This window comes from Gambusia affinis, linkage group LG06 (assembly GCF_019740435.1).
Source record: "Gambusia affinis linkage group LG06, SWU_Gaff_1.0, whole genome shotgun sequence".
In the NCBI taxonomy this organism is placed as follows: domain Eukaryota; kingdom Metazoa; phylum Chordata; class Actinopteri; order Cyprinodontiformes; family Poeciliidae; genus Gambusia; species Gambusia affinis.
The window spans coordinates 2,023,801-2,036,135 of NC_057873.1; the positions used below are offsets into that span (position 1 = coordinate 2,023,801).

The 12,335-nt window shown below is 40.3% G+C and overlaps 2 protein-coding genes across 4 annotated transcripts; both read left to right on the plus strand.

Annotated features, from left to right (window-relative positions):
* Positions 1-930: 930 nt before the first annotated feature.
* On the plus strand, positions 931-5,386 carry LOC122832823 (P2Y purinoceptor 14-like). Of its 3 annotated transcripts, none has more exons than XM_044119943.1 (4): positions 931-1,034; positions 3,798-4,004; positions 4,081-4,340; positions 4,496-5,386. In XM_044119943.1, the coding sequence occupies exons 2-4, from the start codon at positions 3,828-3,830 to the stop codon at positions 5,181-5,183; spliced, it is 1,125 nt and encodes a 374-aa protein (XP_043975878.1). In that variant the 5' UTR covers positions 931-1,034; positions 3,798-3,827; the 3' UTR covers positions 5,184-5,386. The 3 variants fall into 3 exon arrangements, with proteins under 3 accessions (XP_043975878.1, XP_043975879.1, XP_043975880.1); XM_044119944.1 differs by having other exon boundaries at positions 3,824-4,004; XM_044119945.1 differs by having other exon boundaries at positions 934-1,051; positions 3,824-4,004.
* A 2,885-nt stretch (positions 5,387-8,271) lies between these two features.
* LOC122833026 (P2Y purinoceptor 14-like) lies at positions 8,272-11,033 on the plus strand. Its single transcript, XM_044120322.1, has 4 exons — positions 8,272-8,303; positions 8,935-9,052; positions 9,151-9,410; positions 10,367-11,033. The coding sequence occupies exons 1-4, from the start codon at positions 8,290-8,292 to the stop codon at positions 11,031-11,033; spliced, it is 1,059 nt and encodes a 352-aa protein (XP_043976257.1). The 5' UTR covers positions 8,272-8,289.
* The last annotated feature ends 1,302 nt before the right edge of the window (positions 11,034-12,335 follow it).

Here is a 12,335-nt window from a genome sequence, read left to right on the forward strand (position 1 = left end):
TAAAAGCATAAATATATATTTTGTTTTCCTTTCCTTCTTACATAAAAAAATTTATATTAATTTCTCTTTTCCTTACACATGTATTTTCATCAAGAAATGTATATACCGTATATCTTCTTTTTCATTTCCCCTAAACATGCATTTTTGTCAAGAAAAGTACATATTTTGTTTTTTCCTTATACAAGGCCTTGTTCTGTTGTCATTGCCTCCTCTCTTTTTTCTGCTTCTCTGTGTGCATCTTTATGTTAATGAGGACAGCTGCCTTCTCTGTCCTATTGGCCAATAGAGCTTTGGAAACATCGTCACTGCATCAGATGTTGAGGGGCGTTTACGTCTCTCGACGCCATCTTTACAGGCCACAGACCAAAACAGACTTTATTCCGGTGTTTTTATTGTGTTACTGACCGCAGTGAAGTTATGAATGCTGATTTTGGCCAGCCGTTCTCTACCGCTCCCTCCTCAAACGTTCGGAGGTTCACTAAGCTAACTTACTCCAGTCCTCCAGGGCCGCTGTCCTGCAACCTTTAGATGAGCCTCTGCTGCACCACTTGAACAGAATAATGAGGTCATTGAGGTTCTGGAGAACCGATCTACACAATGAGGAGGTAATAAAACGATTTCATTCCAGTGTTTTGTTCCTGTGGCAGATCTAAAAACTGCAGGACAGCGACTGGAGATTGAGACCCCTGCTGAGAATCTGATCATTACTTGCTGCACTAGTAAGGTCATCAACCCAAATAATGAAGATTACCCTCAATAAATAATCATAAATGTTTTTCATTGCAGTAAATTTGAATGTGTTTCATTTTGCCAGTAATTTAAGAATTCTGATTAGAGCTGTATACTTTTAATTTTTGACTTTGCATTTTCTGCCTAGTGCTGCAGTATAACTGTTAGTTTGTTTTCCCTCAAATACAGAAGTTAGTGAGACCTGCAGCGGTTAGAGCAGTTAGTACAACAGTTAGTAGAGCAGTTAGTTTTCATGGAGCAAACAGCAACACTGTTTCACGCTGGCAGCCCTCTGGAGTCAAAAGGTGTGAACTTCTTTAATGTATGTCAGTTTGTTAATATGTTTGGCATAGACTAGAATGGAAACGGATTAATTAATGAATAGTTACAGACATATTATTTGTATGTGAGCTCTTACGGTGGTGATATGTAGGTTACAACGCTAAGGGAATTAAATCTGATAAACACCATCAGATCAGATGTTCGGCAGGCTACACTCATGTTCTTTACTGTAAACTTAATCGCCAGCATGGATCTGCACAAAACCTTTATCAACAAGGAAATCATGCAGCATTTTATTCCAACTTCCTCCTGTTTCAGACCATAAAGTGACTTTACAGACTAATTTCTCTCCTGTCTCAGTCACCACTTCAGATCCTCCAGGTTGTTCTAGAAATGCCTCACAATCGATAGAGGCGTGTAAATGTGCCGTTTTACATCCATTTGGTGCTCTTGGAAAACGCACAGATGTCACATCAGCAGTCGGGGAAAAGTGTCCTTATAGTCCATAGCAGCAACCTGACTGTAGCCTTTTGCTACATGTCCAGCTTCATAAAGTGTCTCAACTGGATTTACCCATCTGCCCACACTGTTTGGTTACCCAGGCAATGCTGACAGCATTAAGCATTATTCTCTATCAAAGAGTCCATTTCATCCTTCAGAGCCCATAGCTGTTTCTGGTGAGCTCACAGCCTCTTCCAGTGTCTTTGGCACATCAGATACGATCCTATAGCAACAGTCGATGCTCATGTTCACTCCACCATCCTCACATCTCATGTCAAAGTCCTGATCCGTATAATACGTCGGAGGTCTCCTTTCTCTCTTAGGATAACGTGAACCAACGTTGCCTTTGAGCGAAGCTGCTCTGTGTCACAAATCTCAATTTTAACCTCCTGTGAGATTATTGTTGTCAAATCTGGATTTGGTTGCTGACCTTCAACAGTCTTTTGAGTACAATGTTCTCATTTATGTCTTCATCAGTCTGAGTGTCACATTCACTTTTTGTTGTAAACTTTACCAGCCTGATATTAAGTACTGGATAAAGGATAAAATATGCAGCACTATTTTTGTCATAGCCAACAAACATTCCCTTTTCAAAACATGGATCCAACATTTTCTTATCATATTTAAATGCATAACATTCAAATCCAAGAGTTCTCATTTTTGAAAGGATTCCAGTTAACTCGTAATATAAAGTTTGCTCAACACGTCTGTTGTAACATCTATTGCAGATAATAGCAGCCGTCTGAACTGTGCATGTCCATAAATCTTTATGCTGATTACTCTCAATCAACATGCGTCTTGCCATTTCAAAGACAGTTGTCCACGTTCTCTCAGCTGTCCCATTCTGATGGGGAGGAAAAGGGGCTGAAGTTTCATGTCTGATGTCATTTTAACTGGTCGATGACTGGAACTCTAGATATAAATTCAGTTCCATTATCTGATCTTGGACATTTAATTTTCCCAAAAGGTGTCACATCTGCAATACCTTTAACCGTCTCACACTTAGCTTTCAGGTAAAAATAGCACCTGAATAATCATCTGTAAAAGCTGAGGTATATCTAAACCCATCTTTAGCAGCTGGTTCTATTGGTCCAGTCAGATCTGCATGTACAAGATCTAGGGCCCCTTTAGCTTTTTCATCAGGATCTCTACTCCTGGTCTGAGAAAATTTACCCTTTATGTATACTTCACATTTCAGTTTTACCTCTAATTTTCATTCCATCAGCAACTCTCTCCAACTTTGATACAGTGACCATCAGCTTCAACTTGACCTCATCAACCTCATCTGTAACAGTCTGTCATAAACATTAATGTCAAAAGCTGTACCATTTTTATGTTTGAGACGGTTCTGTCCATCTTTGAAGGTGACTGTCGCTCCTTGGACAGTTGCAGCTTCAACCGAAAAGATGTCCTGGGAAAATGACGGCACGTATAAGGTGTTAAAATCATCTCCATAATTTGGCTGTTTCTCAAGCGAACTCTGCTGTGCCTTTCGTCAGCGCAATGCCACTCCCCTCACACCGTCAGCCAACTCCAAAACATCCCAAAACATCCCAAAACATCCGCCTTGGGATTCCCCCGGAGGAGCTAGAACAAGCGGCTGGGGAGGGAAGTCTGGGCCTCCCGGTGACCCGACCCCGGATACAGGGGGTCGGGTCACCGGGATGGATGGATGGACTTCTCACTATCTGGTGTTGTTCTTACAGTGTGTGCTGCTGCCAAATACCTGGGACATTATATAACTGATGATCTGACTGATAAGGACGTTTAATGTGTGCACAAGCCAACATGCTGGTATGCAGAGCATTGTGTGCTCTGTGTATACTGCTCACTTATGGAGAAAGTACAAGCAAAACACTTTACAGAAACTCCAAGTGCTGACAATGATGGAGAGGAAGCAGCTTAGGATGCCGACACGGCGCGGTGCTAGTGCGTTATTTGTTGGTTTCCCCATATTTCATGTTGTATTACAAAACCTTGTGTACAGATTTTTATGTCTAGATTACGTGTTTCTACAAATAACATCATCCTGATACTAACGGATATTGCACAATGCTCCGTCAGGTTTAAGTCCAAAATGTGGAGCCACTGGCGATTTAGCCTCTCTGTAAATCAGTAACAGCGTATTTGAGATTACTATTTTTTATGTGACTTAACTGTATTTTTTATTTTTTAAATTATCACAATTTTTTCTTCTCATATAGACCTAGTTTAATAGAGCTGATGATTACTAGAAAATGAATCTCCATCCATTCATTCTTGCTACCATGTGATTTCTTTGACAGTTCTGTTTTGCTGCTTAAACCTCCAGAACCATGGATGCATCAACTTCCTCCATCCATGAACCACATGAGCACCACCATGAACCACATGAGCACCACCATGAATCACATGAGCACCAGCTTGAATCACATTTCCACAATATGACATGTCATTTTGATGTGAACCCATACCACTCTTTCCTGGTAGTGGCCTACAGTGTGCTGTTTCTGGTGAGCATCATGTTTTTGGGTTGCACCATCCAATTTAGGCAAAAATCATTGAAATGATTGATGATTTCCTCTGCAGGTGGGCTTTAGCCTCAACAGCTTCACCTTGTGGTTTCACTGCCATGGAACTCGTGGACGAGCATCCAAGAGCTGGATGATCTACCTGAAACATCTGACAGCGGCCGACTTTCTGCTCTGCGCCACCCTCCCCCTGCGCATTATTTACTACACCAACAGCTCATTCACCATCCACCTGCTCTACTGCAGCATCGGAGCCCCGCTCCTGTTTGTGAATTGGGCTGCTAGCATCCTGTTCATGGCATATATAGCAGCTAACAGGTACCTCAACTACCAACCAGATTATTAATTTAGACTGTTGTTTACAGCATGGATCCCGTGGATACACTTTTGTATTTCATTCTGCAGAAATCCAGGTTGCTACAAGGTCCAGCAAATCAAATGAATGGTCCCTGAATCCTTGCCTTTCTCCACAGATACATGAAGATATTTTATTCCATGGGAAGTCACTTCCTTTTGACTCCCAAAGCCAGCCACATCATCTCAACAACCACCTGGGCTGTTCTCCTGACCATGACAGCACCTTACTGCATCCTGATGCTGATCAACGAGGAAAATCATGATGATGATCACAGCTTCTGTGATCATCTGATCAGTGAACCTGTGAAACCAATGCACATACTGAGTCATGCTTTCGCTTTCCTCGTCTTCCTGTCAGGACTCGTCTCTCTAGTCTATTTCTACTACAGCACCTCTCGCAGGTTGAAGGAGGTCCAGCAGGCCCACCTGGCCCACCTGACCTCCTCCAAATCCGAGAAGCTTGTTACGTCTCGCAGGAACATGTTGGTGTTGGTCAGTGTGTACTGCTTTTGCTTTGTTCCGTATCACATTGTTCAAATTCCATACATCATATTTGAGAAAGCCTGTTTGGTAGAGTTGTACTACATCAAGGAGTTTGCCGTGTTACTATCAATTTTTAACATCTGCCTGGATCCTCTTATTTACGTCTTTCTTTGTAAGGAGTTCAGGGCTCAGCTTCACCTGACAAACATATTCGGTTCAAAACCGAAGAAAAACACCTCCAGTGTGGACGGAAGTGACAGTGTAAATAAGCTGAAGACCGTCAACATCATATCAGATCCCCAGGGTCAAAGACAGCAATAAAGCTGGCACTAGTCATTCATTTACAAATAGCCTGTGCAATATGTGTGTGTGTATGTACTGAGGGTGTAAATATGTGATACAAAGCATAACTGGATCATTTTTGAATACAAGCTTATTAATTTAACATGTCTGCTTCCATTTACCTTCAACTTTCAGCTGGTACACATAAATTTCCTGCTGTGGACAATAAATGATTAACCTGTTCTGTTTGTGTGTTTCATGGGACATCTGAGAGCATATAATGAGAAGATCTGTGACAATGTTTCCAATCCTTGAAGTCTTCTTCAGTAAATACAAAATAATGAGAAAAATAAACAGTCAGCAAAGGGAAAGTATCTGCTGCCTTAGTAACCAACCATTCCTAGAAAATGATTGAAATCACGCCTCGTTAAAGGGGCACGATATGCCAGTATCACATCCACCTTAGCCTCCACCGGACTGACTTGTCCAATGCCAACCTTCTTGCCAAGGTAGATAACCATGGCCATAACCATCGTTGCAAAATTCACATTTTGCAACGATAAGCATTAGAGATGCTCCATGTAATGTTTGAAAGTTTTCAAGACGGAAACATGTTCATCCCAGTCATTGGAGATGATGACCACATCAAGGTGTACGCTGCAGTGGGGAACATCTCCCAATACCATCTATATAAGACGTTGGAAGGTGGCAGAAGCATTTCTCATTAGCGTGAGAAATGCTTGACAGTATACTGAAGGAAGTGGTCAGGGGCCACAAACACAGAGATATCAGAGCCTCTCAAGGTTAAAGGAACTTGCCAATATCCCTTTAACAGATCCAACTTGGTGATAAATGCAGCAGCAGCAACACTGTCAATACAATCTTCCATGCGAGGGAGAGGAAAATAGTCAGGCACTGTAACACCATTCACTTTACAAAAATCAGTACAAAATTGTAAATACTATCAGCCTTCGCAGTTAAACATGGCGAACTGCCTGGACTGTGGCTGGGCTGTTCTCCAGCAAAAAACAAACAACTTCTTTTTTCATCTGTTTCTGTTTCTCTAGGGAGCAGCAATAAGCATGTTGCTTCACTGGAGCTGCAGCGTCTACATCAATATCATGTTCAATCATGCAAGTTCTAAGTGGAACATCACCAAACAGAGACAGGAAACCTCGAAGCAGGGGACATTCATCATCCTGCTGACCTGGAGCCAGGCACAACAGATGAGCTGTAACTGACTTCCCGAATGCTCTTCTGGCGACCAAACCAACCCATCTTCTGACATGTCACAAGGAACACGGCAGGAGGTTCATACAGACGTAGGAGCACAATATGATTTCCGCCACGCATTTGCTCAGACGGGTGATATGAAATTTATTGTGCGGTTCGTCCATAAAGCTACACTTACACTGTAACCATCAACTACGCAGCCGCCCGCCGTGTTCAGTCTATCCGCTCACCTGTATAAATACTCCTGCAGCGCTCGCTCTTCCTGCTGTTCGCTCTGAACCAGCAGCTCCCCCAGGAGAAAGCCTGCCGTACCCCAGCCATCACGCCAGTCATTTTAAAGATGCTTATTGGTCCCCCAAAAACAATGAAAACCCAGGCATTATCATAAATCACTGAAATCCCCACGGGCATAACGTTATGCTGCCGACAGCTTTCGTCAACAACTAAGAGACAGAAGTCAGAGCTGTAAATGTTCCTCTTGTCTGATCATTTTAGCTCTGAAAAAAAGGAAGAGACCACCTTAGTGAACCCCATTGAAAACCTCCTGGTTATTCCACCAAACACTGATTTCTGAACTCTTCCTGAGTTAAAACATAGGTATTGTCCTTTCTAAATAAATATGAACTTGTTTTCTTTGCATTATTTGAAGTCTGAAAGCACTGCATCTTTTTCGTTATTTTGTTCATTTCTCATTTTCTGCAAATAAAACCTACATTTCTGCTTCAAATTTCAGAAACATGTCAGTAGTTCATAGAATAAAAGGTCAATGCTTATTTTACTCAAACATGTACCTATAAAGAGTAAAAACAGAGAAAAGGATCATTTTAAGAGGTTTGTAGAGCTCTATAAATATGGTGGTGCTGTGGTAAAGCATGCATATCTAATACAGAGTCAAGCTAACTACAAATAAAGGCCACTAGTTCCAAAGAAAGCGGATTCAGATAAAGAATGAAGCTTTCACAAGTTGTGTGGGTTAAGAATATAGCAGTAAAACAACAGAGATAACTGAATTACCTCATGATAAACCACTGAGCAATCAGGAAGTTTGCAAAAAAATTGTTTCCTATTATATACACCAATAAGAAGAAATGAACATGGTAGCTGAGAAGATTCCTAGCACATAACATTAATCTCTGAGAAAATCAGAAAACTGCATCCTGTAGCTGGTCTCTCTACTGAGGAAACGGAAAGCTGCCGAAGCCGAGAGACGGAGAACAAACACAGCCGTAAGTACTTTCAGACAAAATCCATCCTGCAGATTTTTTCAGCTTTTGGTTTGTCTTTTTAGTCAAGAGCTTAGAAGTTTCCATTTTATGTATATTTGATGTTTTAATGATTATTAGTTTCATCCAAGTCTGTTGTGGAGCTGCTTTAACAGCTGAGCTAGAAAATGTTACACATAGATCCACATGTGTAAACAGCAAACAAAACATTTCTGAATCTCTTCAAAAACTATTTTAAAGCACTTTCTGTCATCAGTCAGAATAAGAAAATAAAAAGTGTCTCCTCTCCCCGTTTCAGTAAAACATCCCAGAAACTCATTCTGAGCACTTTTGTATTATTTTTTATTATATTTATTATATTATAGTATTTCTGTTTTCTGGGACTTCAGACATCCGCTTTGCTCGTCTCACACACATCACACTAAACCAGCCTACATTTATCTGCTTCCTATTTATACTCCTAAGTTTTGAGCAAAGTTAAGAGATTGTTTTTGATCAATATTTTTATATATGCACAATATAATTTTATTATATTTGAAATTCCAAATAGCGAGGAACTGCAATAATCCAGCCTCGAAGGGATAAGTGTATGGATAAGTTTTTAAACATCTGGTTGGGTAAGCGATGAATGAAGAATTGCTGTATTTTCCAGACGAAAGAACAAAGTTTTGCAGAAGTGTTTTATACTGATGTCAAAAGAGAGGTGAGTCAAAGTCTACGCCAAAAATCGTAACGGAAGAGGAGAGTGTAATGTTCCCGCTAAAGCCTTTTTCTTCTCTGCCCCAATTTCCCCTTTATGACAATCTTACAACATCCACAGTTTTAGTAATTTAAATAACATCTCTGATGGTAACACAAAGACAACTCAAAGAAATTACACTTTATATACATTAAGATGAGCGTAGAACAAATTTAGATTGAATGGATTTAAAAATAAAACAAGTATCTGCACATCTTCTGTGGCACAATTTTTAATAATTTGTTTTTAATGTGCAAAAATACCTGTGCATTTTGTATAATTTAAAATGGACCTACTCAGCTGCACATTTCTTTGGATCAAAGAACGTTATTTTTAATGCCAGAACAATATTTATGTTGAAATTTGGCCATTGCATTGCAGAACATTCTTAATTCTACAACCAACCATTTGAGGACATTGATGGTGTTGGTGGGGCCTGAAAGGAAAATAAGTTTGACACCCTAGTTTAGATTAAAACACATTAATGTGTTGAAATCAAAGGCTGGACCAATGAACAACTGAGGATCTAAGGATGAATCTCCATCCATCCTTATTATCATGTGATTTCTTTCACAGTTCTGTTTTGCAACTTCAGAACCATGGATGCAACAACTTCATCCATCCATGACTCCTCAGTCCAGAACATGACATGTAATTCAGCTGTAAAATCAGGAGAATCTGTCCTCGCTGTGGTCTACAGTCTGCTGTTTCTGGTGAGCATCATGTTTTTGGGTTCTACCAATCCAAATTAGGCAAAAATCATTCAAAGTTTTGGTTTCACCAACTTATCATTTGATGATTTCCTCTGCAGGTGGGCATTAGCCTCAACAGCTTCACCTTGTGGTTTCACTGCCATGGAGCTCGTGGACGAGCATCCAAGAGCTGGATGATCTACCTGAAACATCTGACAGCGGCCGACTTTCTGCTCTGCGCCACCCTCCCCCTGCGCATTATTTACTACACCAGCAGCTCATTCAACATCCACCTGCTCTACTGCAGCGTTGGAGCCCCACTCCTGTTCCTCAATATAGCTGCCAGCATCCTGTTCATGGGCTACATAGCAGCTAACAGGTACTGGAACTCAACTAGCAGCTAGATTATTAATTTAGACTGTTGTTTAAAGCATGGATCCCACATAATTTGAAGCCAGGATAATTAAATTGGATAGGCGGATATAAATGCACATAGATATACTCTGCTGAAGTTGGACATAGATATAAAGGCTAATGCTAGCCTACATGTTATCATTAGTATTTCAGCTAGCTTTAGCTTTTTAGCTCATCTTGCCTTATGCCAGTGATTCTCAGTTCCAGTCCTTATGCCCCTCTGCTCTGTGTTTCAGATGTGCCTCAAATCCAAAACAGCTGTTTGAAATTATTGCATGTCCTCCTCTGCAGCCATCAAGTACTGCAGAAGGCATGAGGACTGGAATCGAGAAACACTCACTTATACGCTGCTGTGACCTTACAGTTTAGTTTTGTTCTCTGCAGCAAATTCTATTAATCTTTAAGTACGATTTTCTCACCGAGTGAAAGTTTTTACTCATCAACAGTTTTTCTTTACATATTTTGTAGGCTTTTTCTTTATTGTGCTGCTTCTGGCCACTTCTTACGTTTCTGAAAGTCTTTGGCGGTTGACTTAAAACGCTTTTGCAATTTTCAACACAAATGTCCACACTGCATTTTTAGCTTTCTTTTAAAACCCATTGTTAGGCAAACCAGACCCAATTGTTACATAACGATTGGCAGCTCCCTCTTTACCACCATAAACTGGAGCAACACCACCATTACAAAGCTTCAGTCTGTCTATATGTCCCCAGCTTCATCCTCCTTCTGAGCACGAATGTGTCAACTCCGCAAAGAAATGTCAGGCTTTTAACTGGAAGAAATATGAAAGCTCAGCATTCATCTATAATGACTTTATAAAGGACTGCATTCATTTTTGTATTTCATTCTGCAGAAATCCAGGTTGCTACAAGATCCAGCAAATCAAATGAAAGGTCCCTGAATCCTTGCCTTTCTCCACAGATACATGAAGATATTTTATTCCACGGGAACTCACTTCCTGATGACTCCCAAAGCCAGCCACATCATCTCAATTACTACCTGGGTTGTTCTCCTGACCATGGCAATAGCACCTTACTGCATCCTGATGCTGATCAACGAACATCATGATGAACATAGAATGTGTGCCCATCTGATCATTGGACCTGTAAAAACACTGCACACAGTGATTCATGCTGTTGCTTGCATCTTCTTCCTGTTGGTACTCTTTTCTCTGGTTTTCTTCTACTACAGCATCTCCCGCAGGGTGCACCAGGTCCACCTGGCCTCCTCCAACTCCAAGAAGCTTGTGAGGTCTCGCAGGAACATGTTGGTGTTGGTCAGTGTGTTCTGCTTTTGTTTTGTTCCTTGTCATATTATTCGACTGCCATACATGAAACTTCAAGGACATTGTTCGGTAGTGTTGTACTACCTCAAAGAGGTGACCGTCTTACTGTCAGCTTCTAACATCTGTCTGGACCCACTTATTTATGTCTTTCATTGTAAGGAGTTCAGGGCTCAGCTTAACCTGAATCAAATATTTTGCATGAAACAGAAGAGAAACACCTCCAGTGTGGAGGCAAGTGACAGTGAGGATCAGCTGAACACGGTCAACACCATGTCAGAGCTCCAGGGTCAAAGACAGCAATAAAACTGGCACTGGTCAGCGTTCCTCACTGTTACAAATAACATGTGCAACTATGTGTGTGTGTGTCAGTGTGTGGGTACTGAGGGTGTAAATAAGTGATATAAAGCATAACTGGATAATTTTTTAAATAAGAAGCTTATTAGCTGAATCTGTCTGCTTCCATTTACCTTCATGTTTCAGCTGCTAACATGAATTTCCTGCTGTGGACAATAAATGATCAGAATGGATTTTTATTTAATATAAATACATTAAAGTAAAATAAACATGGTTATGAACACAAAAACCATAACGACGTAAACAGTGACGTGTTCAAAATGCTGAGTAATGAAAGAGCTCATGGTTAGCATAACCAATGAATGAGCTAATGGTTAGCATAACCAATGAATGAGCTAATGGTTAGCATAACCAATGAATGAGCTAATGGTTAGCATAACCAATGAATGAGCTAATGGTTAGCATAACCATTAGCTCTTTCATTGCAACTCCAACTGATAAATGTTTCTTAGTGAGTTATAATCTCACCTTACCTGAGAAATCCCTGCTGCTGACCTCTGGTCTAACGTCTCCTCCCTGATTCTGCTGTCAATAAAGATTTATTTTAAATATGTGGAAAAGAACAACTTCTGTCTGAACATGAATTTTTATTCATGTTCAGACAGAAGTTGTTCTGTCTGAACATGTGTTAAAAGTTTATTATTGGCATTAAAAACCACAAAGTGATGAAACATTGGCAGACGTGGCGAAACTAGTCAAAACTTGTACCGAATTAAGAGCAGCACCACTTCAACATACTTTTACTGGAGTAAAATGTAGCTGACCAAGAAATTAGTCAAGAGCAAGACTACTTAAGTACTTAATATTTTAAAATGTCATCTAACAGAAAAAAGGCAAATTCTGACATTTAAAGACTAAATTAAAATGAACCGACTATAAATAAATACAAAATAATACATTCAATTTTTTAAATATTTTCCCCAAATATTAAAGTTACATAAAATGAATACAGTAGGTAATTATTATATTATAATGATATATTATATAGTTTTTATCTTATTGATCTTCAAATGGCACAAAGAGCCTCCCTTTACCTGTTGTGGGACGGAGCATGATGAAATGACAATCACTTTCTCTCCTCCTGCAGAGCAACGGCTGAAATTTGTAAAATGTGTAGCTTGTCCAGGTAGAGGTGCGGACACGGGCCAGCGACGGGACACCAGAGAGATGAAAGATGTTCTTAACGTTGCTGCCACATCTGATCTGTTGGGTTCACCCAGACTGGCCAAAAAATGTTGATTTTCGATGTCA

Coding starts and splice junctions, on each gene's coding strand:
- LOC122832823 (XM_044119943.1), top strand. CDS start 3,828: ATGGATGCATCAACTTCCTCCATCCATGAACCACATGAGCACCACCAT. Junction 4,005..4,080: donor CCTACAGTGTGCTGTTTCTG/GTGAGCATCATG, acceptor TTTCCTCTGCAG/GTGGGCTTTAGCCTCAACAG. Junction 4,341..4,495: donor GCATATATAGCAGCTAACAG/GTACCTCAACTA, acceptor CTTTCTCCACAG/ATACATGAAGATATTTTATT.
- LOC122833026 (XM_044120322.1), top strand. Junction 9,053..9,150: donor TCTACAGTCTGCTGTTTCTG/GTGAGCATCATG, acceptor TTTCCTCTGCAG/GTGGGCATTAGCCTCAACAG. Junction 9,411..10,366: donor GGCTACATAGCAGCTAACAG/GTACTGGAACTC, acceptor CTTTCTCCACAG/ATACATGAAGATATTTTATT.